The 24,312-nt window shown below is 44.0% G+C and overlaps 1 protein-coding gene across 1 annotated transcript in view; it reads left to right on the top strand.

The window, feature by feature from the left end:
* Window positions 1-24,312, top strand: part of TMTC1 (transmembrane O-mannosyltransferase targeting cadherins 1) — a 361,323-nt gene that overhangs the window by 128,760 nt on the left and 208,251 nt on the right. Inside the window, exon 6 of the mRNA XM_029058287.2 lies at window positions 20,387-20,468. Coding sequence (XP_028914120.2) covers window positions 20,387-20,468 — 82 coding nt within the window. The remainder of the gene's footprint in view (window positions 1-20,386; window positions 20,469-24,312) is intronic.

Genomic DNA, 24,312 nt, shown 5'->3' with positions numbered 1-24,312 from the left:
TATAATTGATGGAAATCACTGTTCATGTAGGCCAGTCTTCCCAAGCAAATTATCTGATAATTCGGGTCAAAAGTGCCTGGTCTCACTTATCTTGTAATTTCAGGTGGGGAAAAAAAAGCTTCTTTCTTCTGTTTAGGGCCATGATAAGAAGAAATGGGATTTGGGGCATGCATTATCTAGCTAATTGCTATAATAGGCCGTTAGCACTGTTAAAAACCTGGATCAGCCTGAACTTGTTAAAAATAACCTACTTGTGTGTGGTCTGAGCCACAGCTTCTTCCAGTAGCCAGCCCCTGGAGGGAGATGGTAAACTAGTCTCCTGTGTCCTCTTCTCTTTTGGACAGACCCCAGGGTGTTTTCATTTTTTTAAATGATTAAAATTTTTTTTAATGATATTTGTTAAGCACTTACTATGTGTCAGGTAATGTACTAAGTGCTCCGGCAGATTCGAACTAATCAAAATGGATACAGTCCATGAACCACATAGGGCTTACAGTCTTAATCCCCATTTGAGAGATGAGATAACTGAGGACCCAGAGAAGTGAAGTGACTTGCCCAAGGTCACACAGCAGATAAGGGATTAGAACTCAGGTCCTCGGACTCCCAGGCCTGGGTTCTAGCCCTAGGCCATGCTGCTTTCAGTAGGGCCTGAAGTTAACTTCTCTCTAGACTGTAAACTCACTGCGGGCAGAGAACATGTCTATCAAATTTATTATGTTGTATTGTCCCAAGCACTTAGTACAGTGCTCTGCACAGAGTAAGTGCTCAGTAAATATTGATTCCCTGGGCATCAGTTCCCTCATCTGCAGAATGGGGATTCAATACCTGTTCTCCCTCCTACTTAAACTGTGAGCCTCATGTGGGACCTGATTGCCTTGTAATTACTCCAGTGCTTAGAACAGTGCTTGGCACATAGGAAGTGCTTTGCAAATACCATCATTATTATTATTATAGTAAGGGCTTAACAAAAACCACAATTATTAATTGATTGATTCTGTATTGTACTCTCTCAAACACTTAACCCGCTGCTCTGCACACAGTAAGTGCTCATTTAGTTCCGTTGACTGACTGTATTGTTGGGTTCTGTATTGTTCTCTTCCAAGTGCTTAGTACAGTGCTCTGTACATAGTAAGCACTCAAATTCCACTGATGGATTGATTCAGTACGTACCAATCTTCTGTGGGGGGGCAAGGGCTTTCATAATGTGGATTCTTCTATTCATCCAGCTTATTTGATCAATTATTATGTTACTTTTAGTTTTCTGCCATTGGCGAGGAGAATAGAGAATATTAAAAACAGCATTTCTAGTAAATGTACACTATGGGAAGGGAACGATACTGAAGGCCCATCTCCTCCAAGAAGTCTTCCCTGACTGAGCCCTCCTTTCCTCTTCTCCCTCCCCCTTCTGTGTCACCCTGACTTGTTTCCTTCATTCATCCTTCCTTCCCAGCCCCACCACGTTCACGTTCATATCTGTCATTTATTTATTTATTACGTTCACGTTCATATCTGTCATTTATTTATTTATATTAATGTCTGCCTCCCCAACTAGACCGTAAGCTCGCTGTGGGCAGGGAATGTTTCTGTTTATTGTTGTAGCGTACTCTCCCAAGAACACAGTACAGTACTCTGCACACAGAAAGCGCTCACTAAATATGATTGACTGACTGACAAGTATTATGCCACTTTTAGTCCTCTGCCACTGGCGAGAAGAATAGGGATTAAGGGAAAATGGATCTAGTAAATGTAGGCCGTGGGAGTGAGTGGGATGATAATGTAGTCCTACTTAGGCTTGCAGGCAAAGAAGAGGAGGATTTGAAGATACATTGTGCTAAAGGCAGGGGACTACTGTTTTCTGGCACAAGACTGGGTGGTTTTGGGTATGTTGAAACTTAGAAACGATGTGCTCACATGCATTTAAATATAGTCTTTTGGGAACTCTTTATCGACCTCAGATCTAAAGGTCTAACTACGAGGTGACTCAGAGAGGAGCGACTCACATCCTTTTGAGATTTCAAACCTCATTCCTATTCGTGGTGTGAAGTATCTTGTTTGAGCCTTTCTAAAGAGCAGCAGCGTGGCCTGTGTTCTCATCCTGGCTCTGCTACTTGTCTGCTGTGTGGCCTTGGGCAAGTGACTTCACTTCTTTGGGCCTCAGTTCTCTCATCTGAAAAATGGGGATTAAGAATGTGAACCCCGTGTGGGGCCTGCAGCGTCCTGTTTCTATCCCACACCGAGTACAGTGCCCGATTCACTTTACAGATACCGTTAAAAAAAAGATACAACTCTACCACAGTCACGTTGCTGCACAACATATCACCATGAAACTAAGCAATTAAAATCTACTTGATCGTTCGGAATGGGCCGCTCCATTTGCAGTTTGGGAAGTTATTTTTCACACCCATCCTCCCCTTCCCTTCCTTACTATTACCAGGGCCCATCAGATAAAGTGCTTCACGTGACAGCCAGGAAGAGAGGCTGAGAAACTTCTAGTCCTCTAGAAGTTAACAACCTGAACTAGTTAGCTGTTTCTCACCAGAGAAACACTTCTTTTGGATTAAACACTTTATTTACAGTGAGGAAGCCACGGATCATGGAGTTAATTGTGTGCATGCGTGGGGTGTATGTGTGGGGGGGTGTTTGTGTGAGTGTGTGTTGGCGACACCCTTTAGGAGAGAAGTGATTTTTTTGCTCTGAATTGGTCTTAGATTGTGGGCAGCAGTGCGGCCTAGTCGGAGAAGAACACGGACCTGGCCGTCAGTGGACTTGTGTTCTAATGCCGGCTCTGCCCCATGTCTGCTGTGTGACCTTGGGGGCATGTTGTTTAATTGCTCCATTCCTCAGTTTCCCCATTTGTAAAATGTAAAATGAGGATCCAATATCTGTCCTTCCTCTTATTTATACCATGAGCCTCCTGTGGGACAGGGAGTATTTCTGACCTGATTAACTCACATATCTCTTCCAGTGCTTGACACGTAGAAAGAGCTTAATAAACACTGTTACTGCCATTACTCTGTGATTTGTTGCTCTTTACTCACGTTAGAGAGAGGTCCTGATTTTTCCACTCTTATGCTTCCTCCTGTGACCTTCTTGCTGGACAAAAGTCAGGGGAGTTACTAATAATAATAATAATTATGGATTTTTGTTAAGCTCTTACTATGTGCCAGGCACTGTCCTAAGTGCTAGGGTGGATACAAGCAAATCAGGTTGAAAAAAAATGGTATCTGTTAAGCGCATACTATGTGCCAAGCACTGTTCTAAGCGCTGGGGTAGATACAAAGTGATCAGGTTGTCCCACATGGAGCTCACAGTCTTAATCCCCATTTTACAGACGAGGTAACTGAGACACCGAGAAGTTAAGTGACTTGCCCAAAGTCACACAACTGATGAGTGGCAGAGCCGGGATTAGAATCCACGGCTTCTGACTCCCAAGCTTGGGCTCTTTCCACTAAGCCATGCTGCTTCTCAAATAATTATGGCATATGTTTTGTGCTTATTATGTGCAAAGCACTGTTCTAAGCGCTGGGGAGGATACAAGGTGATCAGGTTGTCCCATGCTCACAGTCTTAATCTTCATTTTACAGATGAGGGAACTGAGGCACAGAGAAGTTAGGTGACTTGCCCAAAGTTACACAGCTGACAAGCGGCTGAACCGGGATTAGAATCCATGACCTCTGACTCCCAAGCCTCTGCTCTTTCCACTGACCCACACTGCTTCTCTAACACAATCCCTGTCCCACATGGGGCTCACAGTCTCCATCCCCGTTTTACAGATGAGGTCACTGAGGTGCAGAGAAATGAATTTGACTTGCCCAAGGTTACACAGCAGACAAATGGCAGAGCCGGGATTAGAACCCATGATTCGCCTCTCAGGCCTGGGCTCTATCCACTGTGGCGGGAGTTGAGGTTGGTCATGAATTCGAGGTTTGACCAAGAAGACGCCACCCCTCAAGTGCCATAGTCTAACTCCAGCCATCCTTCTAATTGGATATTTGAGGTTTCATCAAGCCTAATATGACTACTGAGGGTTTTTTTTTAATGAATCCAATTTTAAAGAAGTCAGTGACAGTTTCCATCTCCATATTAGGTCAATTTAAAAATGGGATGGTGATGCAAATATCAGAGCATTGGGAAAGCGTGTGTGAGAAAATGTAATGACTATGAAAGAAATTGAAACATTGGATTAAGCAAATCACCCGAAAGCTTGCCACCAGGATGGAAGCGTTTTAAAGCAGTAATGTTAACCAAGCTTAGTTTCCCTATCCGATTGGAATTAAATGTAAAGAACAAATGAACAGAATGAAGAAAAGCTGTGGAAAATGCCTTGAATTAAAATTGGAGAGCCACAAATATGTGTCCTTTTCCCGCTTCCTATCTGACGGACCACCTCTCTCCCCACCTTCAAAACCCTACTGACATCACAGAAACAAGCAGCGTGCCCAGTGGAGAGAGCACTTACCTGGGAGTCAGAAGGACCTGGGTTCTAATCCTGCCTCCTCCACTTGTCTGCCGTGTGACCTTGCTTACTATGTGCAGAGCACTGTTCTAAGCGCTGGGGGGGTATAAGGTGATCAGGTTGTCCCACATGGGGCTCACAGCCTTAATCCCCATTTTACAGATGAGGTAACTGAGGCCTAGAGAAGTGAAATGACTTGCCCAAAGTCACACAGCTAAGAAGTGGCGGAGCTGGGATTAGAACCCCTGATCTCCGACTCCTAAACCCATGCTGTTTCCACTGAGCCATGCTGCCCCATGTGGGACAGGGACCATGTCCAATCTGATTATCTAGTATCTACCCCAATGCTTAGCACAGTGCCTGGCATATAGTAAGCGCTTAACAAATACCATGAAAGAAGAAACTCCTGTTCAGTTGATCACACCCAGACATGCTGGAATATGAAGCAAGGCTCATGAACTCAGGCTGTAGAACTCAACATGCTGTAGGCTATTAATAACAATAATAATAATAATAATAATAATGTTGGTATTTGTTAAGCGCTTACTATGTGCAGAGCACTGTTCTAAGCACTGGGGTAGATACAGGGTAATCAGGTTGTCCCATGTGAGGTTCACAGTTAATCCCCATTTTACAAATGAGGTAACTGAGGCCCAGAGAAGTAAAGTGACTTGCCCACAGTCACACAGCTGACAAGTGGCAGATCAGGATTCGAACCGATGACCTCTGACTCCCAAGCCTGGGCTCTTTCCACTGAGCCATGCTGCTTCTCTAAGATCTAAATGGACCTGGGTTCTAATCCTGCCTCTGCCACTTGTCTGCCATGTGACCTTGGTCAAGTTGCTTCAGTTCTCTGGGCTTCTGTTACCGCATCCATAAAATGGGGATTAAGACTGTGAGCCCCATGTGGGACAGGGACCGTGTCCAACCCAATTGGCTGATTGGGTTATTTGCTAAGCCCTTTTTTATGTCAGCACTACTCCAATCCCCGGGGGAGATACAAGAGGATCAAGTCGGTTACAGTCCCTGTCCCATATTTCGTCCAAGTAGGAGGGAGAAAGGACCCTGAATCCCCATTTTACAGATGAAGAAGCTGAGGCCCAGAGACCTTAAGTGGAAGGTCCCACTGTTGGCAAGAGGCAGAGGTAGGATTAGAACCCAAGTCTTTTGACTCCCAGACCTATGGTCTCCTCCCCTGATTGTACACCACGTGGCTGAATCAGCCACGCCCTGTGGGCTGACAGTAAGATTGGAGTATAATAATACTATTCAGTCGTAAATATTGAGTCCTTACGGTGTGCAAGAGCATTGTACTAAACACTTGGAAAGTACGATTCAGCAATAGAGACAGGCAGTATTATTATTATTGTTCATTCATTCAATAGTATTTATTGAGCGCTTACTATGTGCAGAGCACTGTATTAAGCGCTTGAGTAATAAGTATTGTTATTACTGTGGTATCTGTTAAGTGCTTACTATGTGCCAGGCCCTGAACTAAACTCCGGGTTGGTTACAAGCAAATTGGACTGGACACAGTCCCTGTCCCACATGGGGCTCGCGGTCTTAATCGCCATTTTAGAGTTGAGGGAACTGAGGCACAGGGAAGTGAAGTGTCTTGCCCAATGTCACACAGCAGACAAGTGGTGGAGCTGGAATTAGGACCTAGATCCTTCTGATTTCCAGGACTTTGCTGTATCCACTAGGCCATGTGCTGCCTGAGGAAAGTGAAGCAGCTGGGGTTGAGAGAACATCATACGCGGAACCAAACAAAGAGACCATCTGCATGGAATTTGTTAGAACATATTAGCACCCTACCTAGTTCATTTTCAAAAACACTCTCAGGAATTTTAAGCAAACCCCCGAACCCACTGTGGATAATGTTTGCTTAAGCATTGTACATATTCCGCACTGTGGAGGAGTTTAATTTTCGTGTCTATTCCAAGATGCCATTTAGAACTTTTCCCATGGGACTTTTCTGTAGGGAAAAAAAGTGGAGCTTTCTCTTAAAATAGAACTCAATAGCCAAGGAGCTTTTACCTTTAAAAGCATTTAAAAGCGTAGTAATAAGAGCAGCATAGCTCAGTGGATAGAGCACAGGCTTGGAAGTTAGAAGGTCCTGGGTTCTAATGCCGGCTGCGCCTTTTGAGTGCTGCATGACCTTGGGCAAGTCATTTCACCTCTCTGGGCCTCAGTTCTCTCATCTATAAATTGGGGATTAAGACTGCGAGCCCCATGTGGGATAGGGAGGGTGTCCAACCCGATTTTCTTGTATCTACCCCAGCGCCTTAGTACAGTGCCTGCCATATAGTAAGTGCTTAACAAATGCCATAATTATTATTCATTATTATTATTATTTCTAAGTGCTGACTTAATGCAAATCACTATGCTAAGCATTTGGAAAAAATATGCAAGTAAAAATTAAACGCGGTCCCTAATCTTCAAGGGGCTCACAGGCTAAGAATATGTGAGAGCAGAGAAGACAGACCCCAGATACTAAGAAAGAAGGAAAAGTAATATGAAAGACAAAGTCAGTGATAAAAGAAAATGTGATGTCATTGTATCTAGAGGAGCTGTGTTTCATTTGGGCATTCAGTAGGGTAATGGTTAGAGTTTTTCCTGAAAAATTGCTCTTATAAGTGATAGAGATGGCCTAGTGAATAGAGCCCGGGCCAAGGAGTCAGAAGTACCTGGGTTCTAATCCTGGCTCTGCCACTTGTCTGCAGCGTAACCCTGGGCAAGTCGCTTCACTTTTCTGTGCCTCAGTTACCTCATCTGGAAAATGGGGTTTAATACTACGAGCCCCACGCGGGACATGGACTGTGTCCAACCTGATTAGCTCGTATCTACCCCGGCACTTGGTACCGTTCCTGGCACCTGGCAAGTTACTTAACAAATACCATAAAAAAGTGACAGTTTCCTAAGGACAGTGAATTTAAAAGTGATTACTCTGGGAATCAGTTTCAGAGCTAGAGATGTAACAGAGGCTGGCTTTTTTCTTAGTCCTCTGTTCTGATTTTCCATGTCAGCAGTGACTTTGTCAAGCTGAGAAGCCCGAGTGCTTTAAGCCCTTGGGTGAATGAAGTTACATTGATTCACAGTGTAAAATATTTCTCTTTCAAAGGTAGTATCATTGTCATCATCAGTAGCATTTGTTGAGCGCCTACCGTGTGCAGAACACTGAACTAAATGCTTGGGAGAGTACAATACCTACCTTACCTCCCTGCTGTCCTACTACACCCCAGCCCGCACACTTTGCTCCTCTAATGCCAACCTGGGAAGCAGTTGTTGGACTGCTAACAACTGTTAGCAGTTGTTAGTTGTTAGAGAAGCAGTGTGGCTCAGTGGAAAGACCCCGGGCTTGGGAGTCAGAGGTCGTGAGTTTGAATCCCGACTCTGCCACTTGTCAGCTGTGTGACTGTGGGCAAGTCACTTCACTTCTCTGGGCCTCAGTTACCTCATCTGTAAAATGGGGATTAACTGTGAGCCTCATGTGGGACAATCTGATTACCCTGTATCTACCCCAGCGCTTAGAACGGTGCTCGGCACATAGTAAGCGCTTAACAAATACCAACATTAACCTACTCACTGTACCTCGATCTTGTCTGCCTCACTGCCGTGCTTTCGCCGTTACCTCATCTGTAAAATGGGGATTAAGACTGTGAGCCCCACGTGGGACAACCTGATTCCCCTGTGTCTACCCCAGCGCTTAGAACAGTGCTCTGCACATAGTAAGCGCTTAACAAATACCAACATTATTATTATTATTATATCCTGCTCCTGGCCTGGAATGCCCTTCCTCTTCATATCTGACAGACAAGGACTCTCCCCACCTTCAAAGCCTTGTTGAAGGCCCATCTCCTCCAAGAGGCCTTCCCTGACTAAACCCTCATTTCTTCTTCCCCCACTCCCTTCTGCATCGCACTTGGATTTGATCCCTTTATTCACCCTTTCCTCAGCCCCACTGCACTTATGCCCATATCCGTAATTGATTTATCCACGTTAACATCCGTCTCTCCCTCTAGGCTGTAAGCTCATTATGGACAGGGAACATGTCTATCATCTCTTTTATAGTGTTATATTATACCCTCCCAGGCAGTTAGTACAGTGCTCTGCACACGGTAAGCACTTAATAAGTGCGATTGATTGATTGATACAACACAACAGAGTTGGCCAACACATTCCCTGCCCACAAGTGTAAAGGGGGAAATGATATTTATTCCATAGAGGAGCTTATTGGACCAACTAAAGGTCCATCTTCTATTTCAGTGTTTGTAGCCCTGTAAAACCGCAGTGTATTGAATTTCACAAAGGCTACTCTCTCTGCTTGCTTCAGTCTCCAATCTCTAGCATCTGTAATGATGTCATCTATTTTAGGGTGACTTGTGGTTTTCAGGAAGCTTAATCTTCCAAATGGCCTCCTCGGCCTTTGTTTGAACCCTACGTATGAAGCCCTTGCGTTCTTAGGGGCTCCTGGATTTATCATTTGTTGTGTAAGCTCTGTTGTGGGCAGGGAACGTGTCTGCTAATTCTGCTGTATTGTACCCTCCCAAGCGCTTTGTACAGTGCTCTGCACATAGCAAGCGGTCAGTCAAGGCCAATGATGGATTGATTGATTGGTTAGAGTTGTTTGGGAGAATATTTCCATGGTATCTTAAATGGCTCCTGGAAGCTACTCTGTGCTTTTCCAGTGACGAGCGAAAAAGAGGATTTTCCTCAGTGGTGTGAAATGTCTTTCTCAACAGTTCTGCTATTGTTCAAATTCCCTTTCGTACTAGATATTTATACTCACAGTTAGTTCAATAAAACCTTGATCATCTCAAACATAATCAGTTTGTACATAAGTCAGTGGTATCAATTGGTTGGTATCTCTATCTATCTATCTATCTATCTATCTATCTATCTATCTATCTATCTATCTGTCTGTCTGTCTGTCTGTCTGTCTGTCTGTCTGTCTGTCTGTCTGTCTGTCTGTCTGTCTGTCTTGTCTGTCTGTCTGTCTGTCTATCTATCTATCTATCTATCTATCTATCTATCTATCTATCTATCTATCTATCTATCTGTCATCTATCTATCCCTGTCCACAAAGAGCTAACAGTCTTCATTCATTCATTTGTATTTATTGAGCACTTACTGTGTGCAGAGCACTGTACTAAGCGCTTCAAGACAGTCTTCAAGATAGTGTTCTCTAGAACTCCAGCAAATGTTCTTGTCTACCCAGTTTTCTTGATGCCTGTCCTTTGTAGTCAATACTCTCTTTACTGTGTTAGCAAAGAATTTTTTTCTCATTTCTTAGGGAACCAAGACTTCTAAATGTCATAAAATATTTGAAATAAATCCCCATGTGAAGAATATTCCTTTAATTAAGGACTTTCCTTCATTCTGCTGTCATTTGAAGGAACAAGGTGAATTAAATTAGGATCGCTGATGTTTGCCGAGAGAATGAATGAAGAGATATTTTAAATTTATGTACATAAAAAGTTACGAACCAAAGTAGGATAATTACTGTTAAGTCAATATTAAAGTTAGAAAGTACATATCTTCCGGAATCAAACTTTCAGTGGTTGGTCTTTCTGCTGCAAATAACAGAAGAGCTGATTAGTCAACCAATCAATTGTATTTACTGAGCGCTTACTATGTGCAGAGAAGTGTATTAGGCACTTGGGGAGAGTACAGTACAACAGAGTTGGTAGACAATTCAATCTTATTTATTGAGAGCTTACTGTGTACATAGCACTGTACTAAATGCTTGGGAGAGTACAATATAACAATAACCAGTTGCATTTCCTGCCAACAATGAGCTGATCAATCAATGGTATTTATTGAAAGCTTACTATGTGCATAGCACTGTACTGAGCACTTGGGAGAATACAGCACAACAGAGTTGGTAATAATAATAATAATAGTATTTGTTAAGTGCTTACTAAGCACAGGGGTGGATACAAGCAGATCGGGTTGAACACAGTCTCTGTCCCACACGGGGCTCATGGTCTCAATCCCCATTTTCCAGATGAGGTAACTGAGGCCCAGAGAAGTGAAGTGACTTGCCCAAGGTCACAAAGCAGGCAAGTGGTGGAGCCGGGTTTAGAACCCATGACCTTCCGACTCTCAGGTTCGTGCTCTATCCTCTATGCCACCTTAATTCTCTGGTAGACAAGCAGACATGTAGACATGTAAATGTGTTCCCTGACCATAACAATCAATCAGTTGTACTTATTGAGCACTTACTATGTGTAGAACATTGTACTAAGCACTTAAGAGAATTCAGTACAGCAGAATAAGCAGACACATTCCTTGCCCATAACAGGCTTACAGTCTAGAGCTGAAGATTATATCTGCAGGAACATTTTTGGGGGCTATATGATTACTGAATTCCGATTTCATTTTCATATTGTGGATGTTGACAATTAGGTAGAATTTGCTTGATAATAAGAACTCATGGCTGAAAATCCAATTCAGAATCAAAATGATTTTTTAAAAAATTATATTGATGAAATTGATAGAATTTAAAGGACTTGGATTCTAATCTTGGTTCCACCACTTGTCTGCTGTGTGACCTTGGGCAAGCCCCTTAATGTCTCTGTGCCTCAGTTACCTCATCTATAAAAGGGGTTAAGACCATGTGCCCTATATGTTGATGTCTGTCTCCCCCTCCTCAAGACTGTGAGTTCATTGTAGGCAGCCTCTGCCGATGTCTTTGATCGACATTTTGATCACTTGTTCATCGCCTTTGACTCTTTCCCACCCCGCCGCTGCCCAGCATAGTTGAATCGACTCTGTCCGACGCTTCGACTTAGACTTTTCCATTATGGGTACCCTTGGCGAGAGAATATCTCTCAGTTGGCAAAGCTCTAAACTTCATTGGCGGACACAAACTCTCCTGCCATGATAAGATTGTCGATTCATAGGAGAGAGAGATTAGCATGTACCATTAAAAAATGTGGGGTCCTTATCCTTTCACCTCTTAAGAGATATAAAAAGCTTCTTCCCTCCTTCATCTTCATGTGCCCTATGAAGTGGTTTCCTTTGTGTATTTTGCTGTTTCTAATCTGGTGTTATTTCTGGCATCCTTCTTTTTGACAACAGGTAATAAGAATACGGTTTGTTTTGGTTCATTAGTTGCACTTGCCCTGCTGGATGGCTGAATCTCTGTCAGAGGGAAAGTGCTCTGAGAAACCTAATTTAAAATCTTAAGAACAGGGACTATAATATATAATCTAAGAATATACTACTAAATTGTACCAGTGGCCTATCTAGTGAGGTACTTTGCCTCAGCTATTGACAAGAAAGATGTGTGTGGGAAATCAGCAGGACCTGGGTTCTAATTCATTCATTCATTTATTCATCCAATAGTATTTTTTAATGATGGCATGTTAAGCACTTACTAGGTTCTAAGCGCTGGGGGAGATACAAGGTGATCAGGTTGTCCATGTGGGGCTCACAGTCTTAATCCTCATTTTACAGATGAGAGAACTGAAGCACAGAGAAGTTAAGTGACTTGCCCGAAGTCACACAGCTGACAAGTGGCTGAGCTGGGATTGAGTGCTTACTGTGGGCAGAGCACTGTACTAAGCGCTTGAAATGTACAATTTGGCAAGAGATAGAGACAATCCCTGCCCAATGACGGGCTAACAATTTAATCTAATTCCCACTCTGCCACTTGACTGCTTTATGACCTTGAGCAAGGCACTTCACTTGATTGAGACTGCGAGCCCGATGTGGGACAGGGACCTTGTCCAATCCGATTTGCTTGTGCCCACCCCAGTGCTTAGTACAGTGCCTGGCCCACAGTAAGTGCTTAATGAATACCATAGTTATTATTATTATTATTCTCTGTGGTTGTTACCTCATTCATTTACTTATTCATTCATTCATTCAGTAGTATTTATTGAGCACTTACTCTGCGCAGAGCACTGTACTAAATGCTTGGAATGTACAATTTGGCAGCAGATAGAGACAATCCCTGCCCATTGACGGGCTCACAGTCTAATCAGGGGAGACAGACGGCAGAGTAAAACAGAATGAAACAAAAACAAGACAACATTATCACGATGAATAGAATCAAGGGGATGTCCACCTCATTAACAAAATAAATAGGGTAATAAAAAATATATACAAATGAGCACAGTGCTGAGGGGAAGAGAGGAGGTGGAGGAGCAGAGGGAAAGGGAGCTCAGCTGAGGGGAGGTGAAGGGGGAAGGGAGAGGAGCAGAGGGCGGAGGGGGAGCAGAGGGGGAGTAGAGGGCGCAAAGGGAAAAGGCGGTAGTTCAGTCTGGGAAGGCTTCTTGGAGGAGGTGAGCAATCATTTTTTGAGCACTTACAGTGTGCAGAGCACTGTGTAAAGTGGTTGAGAAAGTTCATTACAACAATAAACAGTGACATTCCTTGCCCGCAACGAGTTTACAGTCTAGAGGTGGGGAGATAGACATCAATACAAATAAATAAAATGACAGATAGGGACATAAATGCTTTGGGGCTGGGAGGGTGGAAGACCAAAGGGAGCAAGTCAGGATGACGCGGGAGGGAGTGGGAAAAGAGGAAAGGAGGTAGCTTAGTCTGGGAAGGCCCTGGAAGAGGTGTGCCTTCAATCAGGCTTTGAAAGCGGAGAGTTGCTGTCTACAGGATTTGAGGAGGGAGGGTTCTCCAGGCCAGAGGCAGATTGTGGGCCAGGGGTCGGTAGCGAGACAGGCGAAAACGAGGCCCAGTGAGAAGGTTAGCTACACCAGAGAGCGAACTGTGCGGGCTGAGTTGGAGAAGGAGAGGAGCGAGGCAGGGTGGGAGGGGGCAAGGTGATGGAGGGCTTTAAAGCCAATGGTGAGGAGTTTTTGTTTGATACGGAAGCGGATGGGCAACCACTGGAGTTTTTTGAGGATGGGGGTGACCTGGCCTGAACATTTTTGTAGAAGAATGATCTGGGCAGCGGAATGAAGTACGGACTGGAGTGGGAGAGAACAGGAGGCTGGGAGGTCAGCAAGGAGGCTGATGCAGTAATCCAGGCGGGATAGGAGGAGTGACTGTATTAATGTGATAGCAGTTTGAATGGAGAGGAAAGGGAGGATTTTAGCGATGCTTATAAAGGTGCCCGACAGGATTTGGTGATGGACCGAATAAGTGGGTTGAATGATAGAGAAGAGTCAAGGATAATGCCAAGGTTACGGGCTATACAAGACCTCATGCTACACATGTTCTTCTGATTCCTACTTGGGGGCATTGGCTTCTTTGACCTTTATCCCCATCTATCATTCCTAACTTTTCCCTCAAATAACCCAATATGGACCTAAAACCCACATCCGTCATGAATATATTTGTCTGCCTATATACATTTGCCTGTAGAAGCAGCAAGATGTAGTGGATAGAGCATAAGCCTAGGAGTCAGGAGGTCATGGGTTCTAATCCCATTCCACCACTTGTCTGCTCAGTGAATTTGGGCAAGTCACTTCACTTCTCTGGACCTCAGTTACCTCATTTGAAAAATGGGGATTGACACTGTGAGCCCCACTTGGGGACATGGATGATGTCCAACACAATTTGTTTGTTCCCCCCTAGTGATTAGTACAGTGCCTGGCACATAGCAAGTGCTTAACAAAAACCATCATTATGATTATGTAACTTTCCAGGGTAATAATTTCCTAATTTCCCCAACCTATGTGAAGAAAAGATCCCTTTCATTTGTCTTGAACCTACCAGTAGCAGTAGTGGAATTTATTGAGCTCCGGTCAAAGGCCACATATTGCCCTAAAGTCAGTCAGTTAAACATATTGAGTTCTTACTCTATGCAAAGCACTGTGCCAGGCACTTACTAGAGTACAGTATAACAATATTATGGACACATTCCCTACCCACAATGAGCTTTCAGTCTAGAGGGGGAGACAGACAATAATATAAATAAAAAAAATGCCAGATATGGACATAAAAGCTGTGGGGCTCGTAGAGGGGATGAATAAAGGGAGCAAGTCAGGGTGATGCAGAAGGACACTGAAGAAAAGGATAAGAGGCCTTAGTTAGGGTAAGGCCTCTTGGAAGAGATTCATTCATATTTATTGAGTGCTTACTGTGTGCAGAGCACTGTACTAAGTGCTTGGAAAGTACAGTTCAGCCATAAAGAGAGACAATCCCTGCCCACGCCTGGTTTATAGTCTAGAAGGGGAGGGATGTGCCGTGAATAAGGCTTTGAAGAGAGGGAGGTAGAACAGAAGTATTAAGACTGCACTTGGATCTGTGATCTTTGGACATTTGGTATCTACCCCACCCTCAGCCCCTCAGCACTTGATTAATGAATGAGTTAATTGTATTTATGGAATGCTTACTGTGTGCTGAGCACTGTACTAAACTCTTGGAAAAGTACAGTATAACAATATAACAGACTGGGCAGACAAGTTTTCTTTGAATGTCCACATCAAGCTTACAGTCTAGAGAGGAGTAAAGTGCCCTGCCTGAGGTCAGACAACAGGTACATGGTGTCAGTCAGAGGTAGTGGGTTGTCTATGTGACCTTGGGCAAGCCACTTAACTTCTCTGTGCCTCAGTTACCTCTTCTGTAAAATGAGGATTAAGGCTGTGAGCCCCACGTAGGACAACCCTATTACTAGTATCTATCCCAGTGCTTCGAACAGTGCTTGGCACATAGTAAGCACTTAACAAATACCATAATAATAATTATTATTATCATATAGATAAGTGCGTATCTATAAATTGCATATCATATATTGTTTATATTAAGTCCATCTCCCCCTCCAGAGCTTGTTGTAGGCAGGGAACATGCCTACCAGCTCTGTTGTATTGCACTCTTCTAAGTGCTTAGTACAGTGCTCGGCACATAGTAAGTGTTCAGTAAACATCATTGATTGATTGCAGTACCTGTGCTTAGAAGTCCATCTAAGCCATATGGGAAGCTGCATGGCATAGTGGATAGAGGATGGGCTTGGGATTCAGAAGGTCATGAATTCTAATGCTGACTCCACCACTTGTCTGCTGTGTGGCCTTGGGCAAGTCACTTCACTTCTCTGGCCTCAGTTACCTTATCTGTATAATGGGACTTGAGACTGTGATCCCTATGCGGGACAGAGTCTCTGTCCAATTTGATTAGCTTGTCTCTACCCCAGCATTTAGCACAGTTCCTGGCACGAAGTCAGCACTTAACAAATGCCATAATTATTACAATTATTATGGATGGATCTGGTCTCCAGGTAGAAACTTCTGTTTGGCAGTCGAATATTAGGTGGGAGTGAATTCTGCTTCCTGTCATCTCTTGGAACATTTGTGCCTCCTACATTTAATCTGTCTTGTCAACTTCAGTTTCCCTTCCTGGGACTCTTATTTCTGCCCATTCATCTGTCAGCATTGGCATTCCCTTCTTGGGAATGTTGTTACTGAGAAAACCTGTTGGTTAACAATCAGATTGCCCCAGATTGCCCAGGAACCAATCAACCCATCAATCAGTCGTATGTATTGAACTCTTACTGTGTGCGGAGCACTGTACTAAGCGTTTGGGAGCATGCCACAGTGTTGGTAGACATGTTTTCTGCCCACGAGAAGCTCAGAGTCCAGAGGAGAGATGGACATTAAAATAAACTGTGAGCTCCATGTGGGACAGGGACTGTGTCCAACCTGCTTAACTTCTATCTACCCCAGCTCTTAGAACAGTGGTTGGCACATCATAGTAAGTGCTTAACAAATACCACTGTTAATAATAATAATAATAATAATGATAGTATTGGCATTTGTTAAGCACTTACTATGTGCAGAGCACTGTTTTAAGTGCTGGGGTAGATACAGGGTAATCAGGTTGTCCCACGTGAGGCTCACAATTAATTCCCATTTTACAGATGAGGGAACTGAGACACCGAGAAGTTAAGTGACTTGCCCACAGTCACACAGCTGACAAGTGGCAGAGCCGGGAGGATTCGAACCCACGACCTCTGACTCCCAAGCCTGGGCTCTTTCCACTGAGCCACGCTTATTATTAGAAGCAGTGTGGAGTAGTGGATAGAGCACGGGCCTGGGAGTCAGAGGTCATAGTTCTAATCCTGGCTCTGCCACATGTCTGCTGTGTGATTTTGGGCAAGTCACTTCACTCTTCTGTGCCTCAGTTACCTCATCTTTAAAATGGGGATTGAGACTGTGAGCTCCATATGGGACGGGGACTGTGTCCAACCTGACTAACATGTATCTACCCCATAGCTTAGAAAGTGTTTGGCACATAGTAAGTGCTTAACAAATACTATAATTATTATTATTATTCAATTACAGACATGTGCATACTTGCTCAGGTTCTGAGAGTGGGGTGAATATCAAGGGCTTCAAGGGTAAAAATCTAATTGGAGGGTGATGCAGTTGGGAGAGACTGGACAGGGAATGTATCTGCCAACTCTGTTATATTTTATGTTCTCAAACAGTACAGTTTTCCGACCACAGTTAGCACTCAAATATGATCGATTGATTGATGGAGTAGTCAGTCAGTCATATTTATAGAGCGCTTACTGCATGCAGAGCACTGTATTAAGCGCTTGGGAGAATACAACAGTAGGCATATTCCTCATTCACAAGGAGTTCACACTCTAGAGGGGCTGTGATTTCGTGTTGGAGGAGATGTGATTTTAATAAGGCTTTGACTAGTTCCACTCAACAGTTTCTGAGCAACCCAGGCCTGAATCAGAAAGAACTCAACTGGGTTTTTCACTGCCTGGCCAAGAGCATGGCTGGGCCCTGGGCAAATGGTCCACTTCTCAGGAAAGCCTTTGTGTCTTTGTCTTTCTGTGTGGAGAAAATATCCCTAAGACAAAGTGACTGACCAGGGATTAGTGACCTCAGGAAGCTTTTGGCCTTGTGAAAGGAATTCCATCTTCATTGGCCATTCTGACCAAGACAATGGTTTGCATTCAGATGGAAATGGATTTAGAAATAGTGGTCCTGAAAGGGAAGAGGAAAATTCCTGAGCCAACCAGCTCATGGAGGCGAAGTAGGGTGAACAAGTTGGGGGGGCACTGCGATCTAATTCAATTAATTTTGCAATGTCATTGGCTTCCACTGATGTGCTAATCGATCAAATCCAGCTACACGTGGATCTACCCAAAGAACCCAGAAACGGTATCTTCACTTGAGAAGCAAATATGTAGTAGGGACATGAAATCCCTTCACTCCACTGAAACCGCCCTCTCTAAGGTCACCAATGACCTCCTTCTTGCCAAACCAACAGCTCCCACTCCACCCTAATCCTCCTTGACCTCTCAGCTGCCTTCGACACTGTGGACCATCCCCTTCTCCTGAATATGGCTTCACTGACTCTGTCCTCTCCTGGTTCTCCTCTTATCTCTCTGGCCGGTCCTTCTCAGTCTCCTTGGCGGGCTCCTCCCCAACCCCCCAAATCTCCTAACTGTAGGAGTCCCTCAAGGTTCTGGTCTCCTTCTATTCTCCATCTACACTCACTCTCTTGGAGAACTCATTCGCTCCCACGGCTTTAACTATCATCTTTATGCGGATGACACCCAAGTCTACATCTCCTCCCCTGTTCTCTCTCCCTCCCTCCCTCCAGGCTTGCCTCTCCTCCTGCCTTCAGGACATCTCTACTTGGATGCCCTCCCACCACCTCAAACTCAACATGACCAAGACTGAGCTCCTTATCTTCCCTCCCAAACCCTGTCCTCTCCCTGACTTTCCCGTCCCTATGGACGGCACTACCGTCCTTCCCGTCTCACAAACCCGCAAATTTGGTGTCATCCTTGACTCTGCTCTCTCATCCACCCCACACATCCAATCCGTCACCAAATCCTGCTGGTCTCACCTTCACAACATCACCAAGATCTGCCCTTTCCTCTCCATCCAAACCGCTTCCATGTAAATACAATCACTCATCCTATCCCGACTGGATTACTGCATCAGCATCCTTTCTGACCACCCAATCTCCTGTCTCCCCCCACTACAATGCAAACTTGACTCTGCTGCCCGGATTATCTTTCTGCAGAAATGCTCTGGGCATGTTACCCCCCTCCTCAAAAATCTCCAGTTGTGGCTTCAAAGCTCTCCATCCCCTTGCCCTCTCCTACCTCACCTCCCTTCTCTCCTTTTACAGTCCAACCCGCACACTCCACTCCTCTGCCTCCACTCACCTCCTCACTGGGCCTCATTCTTGCCTGTCCCGCTGTTGACCCCTGGCCCACGTTCTCCCTCTGGCCTGAAATGCCCCTCCCTCCTCAAATCCACCAAGCAATCACTCTTCCCCCTGTCAAAGCCCTACTGAAGGTGCACCTCCTCCAAGAGACCTTCCCAGACTAAGCCCCCTTTTCCTCAGCTCCCCTTCCCTTCCATGTCATCTCAACTCGCACCCTTTGCTCTTTCCCCCTTCCCCCCTCACAGCACTTATGTATACATGAATACGTCTATAATTCTACTTATTTATATTGATGCCTGTTTACTTGTTCGATGTCTCTCTCCCCCCTTTTAGACTATAAGCCCGCTTTGAGCAGGGATTGTCTCTCTCTATTACTGTATTGTACTTTCCAAGAGCTTACTACAGTGCTCTGCATAGAGTAAGCACTCAATAAATACCATTGAATAAATGAATGACTGAATGAACAAAATAGTGTGGCCTAGTGGAAAGATCACAGGCTTTGGAGTCAGAAGACCTGGATTCTAATTCTGACTCATTCATTCAGTCGTATTTATTGAGCACTTACTGTGTGCAGGAAGTTGAGTATTAGTATACTATAACAATAAAAAGAGACAATTCCTACCCAACGGGCTTACAGTCTAGAAGGGGGGAGACAGACAACAAAACAAAACAAAGCAAATGGACAGGCATCAACAGCATCAATGTAAATAAATGGAATTATTGATATAACCACCACTTACACGTTGTGTGATCAGGGCAAGTCACTTAACTTCTCTGTGCCTCAGTTTCCTAATTTGTAAAATGGGATTCATTCATTCGTTTAGTCGTATTTGTTGAGTGCTTATTGTGTGCAAGGTACTGTACTAAGAGCTTGGTAGAGTACAATACAACAATAAATGGACACATTCCCTGCCCACCAAAAGCTAACAGTCTTGAGGAGAGGGGATTTAAATACCAGTTCTCCCTCCTATTTATACTGTGAGTTCCTTGAGGGACGGGGATTCTTTTTGATCTGATCTCCTTGTATAATAATAATAATTGTGGTATATGTTAAGCACATACTATGTACCAGGCTCTATACTAAGCACTGGGGTGGACATAAGCAAATAGGGTCGGACACAGTCTCTGTCCCATATGGGGCTCACAGTCTCTATTCCTGTTTTACAGATGAGATAACTGAGGCACACGGCAGGCAAGTGGCCCATATCTATCCATCCCGTTGTTTAGGGTAGTGCTTGACACATAGTAAGGGCTTAACAAATACGACTATTAGACACATAGTAAGATGTTAAATATCACTTAATTATTAAAGTTATTGTTATTAATATTCAAAGCTCACTGTGGGCAGGGAATGTGTCTGTTAAACTGAACTCTCCCAAGTTCTTAGCACAGTGCTCTGTGCACAGTAAGTACTCAAGAAATACAGTAGACTGACCGACCAGAATGTCTGGGTTGTACACATAGTCCATAACAGTAAGAGAAGTAGTGAAGCTATTTACTAAGCTCCCAATGGGTGCAATGTTTTGCAGTTAGCACAGAAGCATGAAACAAGGTCTATGCCCCCAAGAAGCTTATACTCTGACAGGTAATCCAAAGAAATCATTCACCCATGTAATCAATCACAAATTTACAATGAAGGAGGGGAAAAGTGTATAAATAAATCTATGCGAAATTGGGGATTGTAAAATAGATGTGCCTTGAGTTTTGGGAATTAATCAGGAAGGCTTTTTGGAGAACCTTGGATTTTAGGCGTTGTCTTAAGTGATTTAAAAAAAAAAAGAATGAAACAACACTGTCAAAAATGTTCTTTTCTCTTTCATTCTTCAGGTACTTGACAGCAAGCAGCAATCAGAATGTCCTTCACACCACAAGGCCGTTTTTAAAAAGAGCTGCTTTGGTCATCAGTTATGTAAGTATAGAAATTCATTTGATGATTGACCAAAACAAACAGAAAAATCTCGATTTTGATGTGTTTCTGAGATCGTATGGTGGCTGGTCAGTAGACTCAATAGTGGGAGATGACAAAGATAAGCAGGGTTCATGCTTATTTAGTGAGTCTTTTTATTGTTATATCGTACTCTCCTACAAGCTTAGTATAGTGCTTTGCACAGAGTAAGCACTCAGTAAATACCAGTGACTGACTGACAGTACTTGGCACATAGCAATGTTTTACAAATGCCATTATTATTATGAAATTCCCCTTGCTATATATAACAATGGTAATATTTATTAAGTGCTTACAATGTGCTAAACACTTGGGTAGATTCAAGATAACATGGGACCCACAGTCTAAGAGGAAGTCTAGCGGATAGGGCACGAGCTTGGGAGTCAGAAAGACCTGGGTTCTAATCCCAGCTCTGCCACATGTCTGTCTTGTGACCTCGGGCAAACCACTTCACTTTTCTGTTCCTCAGTTACTTCATCTAGAAAATGGGGATTAAGACTGTGAGCCCCATGTGGGACAGAGATTGTGTCCAATCTGATTAGCTTTTACCTACCCCAACATTTAGTACAGTGACTGCCACATAGTTAACACTGAACAAATACCACTGTGAAAAAAAAAAGAACAGGAATTCCTTTACAGATGAGAAAATCAATCAAGTAATGGTATTTATTGCGTGTTTACTGTGTGCAGAGCACTGTACTTAGCATTTGAGAAAGTATAATACTATAGAGTTGGTAGAAAGAGTCCTTGCCCTAAAAGAATTTACAATCTAGTAGAAGAGGCAGACATTCAATAAATTCCAGCTAGGAACAGCAGCAGAGTATAGGATCAGTACTAAGTTCTGTCGGGTTGGGGTTGCGGTGAGTGAGTTTCCAAGTGCTTAGAGGGGTATAAATGCAAGGGCTTAGGTGACGTGGAAGACAGGGACAACAGAGGGGGGAATGAGAAATTATTTAGGGAAGGTTTCTTGGAGGAGATGTGATTTTAGAAGGGCTTTGAAGAAGGGGAGAATGGCGGTCTGTCAGATATGAAGGAATGTGTCTGTTATATTGTTGTCTTGTATATTCCTGGCTACTCGGTACACTGCCCTGCAAACAGTTAACACTCAGTAAATATGATTGATTGATGGACTGTTGAAGGAAGAACTAGTTCCAAGCCAGAGTTAGGGTGTGAGCAAAAGATCTGTGGCGAGTCAGATGAGAGAGAAGCACAGAGAGTAGGTTGGTGACAGAAAAGTGAAGTGTGCAGGCTGGTTAATAGTGGAAGAGGAGCAAGGATAGGTAGAGGGAGAGAGCTGATTCACTGTTTTAAAGCCAATGGCAGTCATTCAATCAGTGGAATTTATTCAGTGTTTACTGTGTGCAGAGCACTGTACTTAGCACTTGGGAGAGTACAATAAAACAGAATTGGTAGACACGTTCCCTGCCCCCAGTGAGCTTGCAGGCTAGATGGGGAGACAGACGTCTCTATAAATAAATAAATGATAGACATGTACATGAGTGCTGTGGGGCTGAGAGAGGGGTGAATAAAGGAAGCAAATCCAAGCACAAGGGCAAAGGGAGTGAGAGAGTTTCTATAAGGAGTTCCTGTTTGATGTGGAGATGATGTTCTTGAGGAGTGGGGAGATGTGCACAGAATGATGAGGCAAACAGTAGTTCGGAAACTTGCTCAAGGTTACACAGCAGGAATCCACTTCTCCCCACTTCTTAAGAACCTCCTGGGGTTGCCCATCCACCTCCGCATCAACAGAAACTCCTAACCATCGGCTTCTAAGCGCTCACGTCTCCTCCAAGAGATCTTCCCTGAATAAGTCATTTCCTCTTTTCCCACTTCCTTCTGCATCAGCCTGACTTGCTGCCTTTATTCACTTCCTGCTCCAGCCCCACAACGTTTACATCCATATCTAAAATTAATTTATTTCTATTAATGTCTGTCTCCCCCTCTAGACTGTAAGCTCATTGTGGGCAAGGAATGCGTCTGGTATATTGTGTTGTACTTTCTCAAGTGCTTAATACAGTGACCTGCACACATTAAGCCCTCGATAATTATCATTGATTGATCGATTGATGGGTCAGCTCACTCCCTCCTACCTTAATGTGTACACTTCACTCCTCCGACACCAAACTACTCTCCTTAACGACAGATGATCACTCTCACCCATCTTAGTAGAGTGCTATGCACACAGTAAGACCTCAGTAAATACCACCGATTCTGTCCATATCCTTATACTCTGCAATTTCCCCTACCTGTAATTTATTTTAATATCTATTTCCCCGTCTAGCCTATAACCTCCTTGAGGGCAGAGAATGTGTCTACTGACTGTATAATTGTATTCTCCAAAGCGCTTATACGGTGCTCTGCACACAGTAAGCGCTCGATAAATATCACTGATGGATTGATTCACTGAAGTGACAGTGCTGGAACTATCGAACCCGGGGCTTCTGACTTCTGGACCCACGTTCTTTCCACTTGTCTAGGAAAGCAACCTTAAATGTGTGTTCATTTTGTTGTGCACCTAAGAAACGCTCTATGCATTTGGAGTCAGTCGACTCCGGGTTGATAGTGAACTTATAAAACTTTTTGTTGGCTGTCATTTCAGTCAAGGTCTCATAGTCATTAGAAAATCTATAACTGACAGTTGGGAGTGTCAATTTCCCATTTAATGTTGGTATTTGTTAAGCGCTTACTATGTGCAGAGCACTGTTCTAAGCGCTGGGGTAGACATAGGGTAATCAGGTTGTCCCACGTGAGGCTCACAGTTAATCCCCATTTTACAGATGAGGTAACTGAGGCACAGAGAAGTTAAGTGACTTGCCCACAGTCACACAGCTTTGAGGGCATCAGGGAGCGGGTGTGATTGTGGTAATGTACATTATTAGCATAATCCAGTATTAAAGTTTTCAAAGATTTGCAAAGATTTGTAAATTCTTTCATTCAGTTGTATTCACTGAGCACTTACTGTGTGCAGAACACTGTACTAAGCACTTGGGAGAGTACAATACAATGATAGACACATTACTTGCCCACAAGAGCTTACAGTGTGGTGGGGGGAGACAGACATCAATACAATAAATAAATGACAGATATGGACGTAAGTTCTGTGGGACTGCGAGGGGGGAAGAATAAATGACAGATATGGATGGAAATTCTGTGGGACTGCGAGGGGGGAAGAGCAAAGAACAAAAAAGAGTGATGCAGAAGGGAGTGAGAGAAGACAAAAGAGGGAGGATTATTCCGGAAAGGCCTCTTCGAGGAGATGTCCCTTCAATAAGGCTTTGTTGGTGCACAGAGTAATTCTCTGTCAGATTAGAGGAGGGAGGGCGTTCCAGGCCAGAGGCAGGAGGTGGACTACGAGTCGGGGGTGAGAGCGACGAGATGGAGGCACAGTGAGAAAGTTAGCATTAGCGGAGTGAAGTGTGTGGGCTGGGTTGTGGAAGGAGTGTAGTGAGGTGAGGTAGGATAAGAGGCAACAAGGTGCTAGACTGCTTTAAATCCAATGGCGAGGAGTTTTCGTTGGATGTGGAGATGGGTGGGCAACCACTGGAGTGTTTTGAGGAGCGGGTGACGTGTTGTCCTGAACATTTTTGTAGAAAGATAAACCAGGCAGCAGAGTGAAATGTGGACTGAAGTGGGGCGAGGCAGGAGATTGGGAGGTCAGAAAGGAGGCTGATGCAGTCATCTGGGCGGGATAGGATGAGTGATTTTAGTAACGTGGTAGTGGTTTGGATGGAGAGGAAAGGGGGGATTTTAGTGATGTGAAGGCGGGACCGACAGGATTTAGTGAGGGATCGAATATGTGGGTCGAAAG

Source organism: Ornithorhynchus anatinus, chromosome 2 (genome assembly GCF_004115215.2).
Source record: "Ornithorhynchus anatinus isolate Pmale09 chromosome 2, mOrnAna1.pri.v4, whole genome shotgun sequence".
Lineage (NCBI taxonomy): Eukaryota > Metazoa > Chordata > Mammalia > Monotremata > Ornithorhynchidae > Ornithorhynchus > Ornithorhynchus anatinus.
The sequence above is the reverse complement of the archived record's forward strand: the minus strand, read 5'-3'. Positions and strand labels throughout refer to the sequence as shown.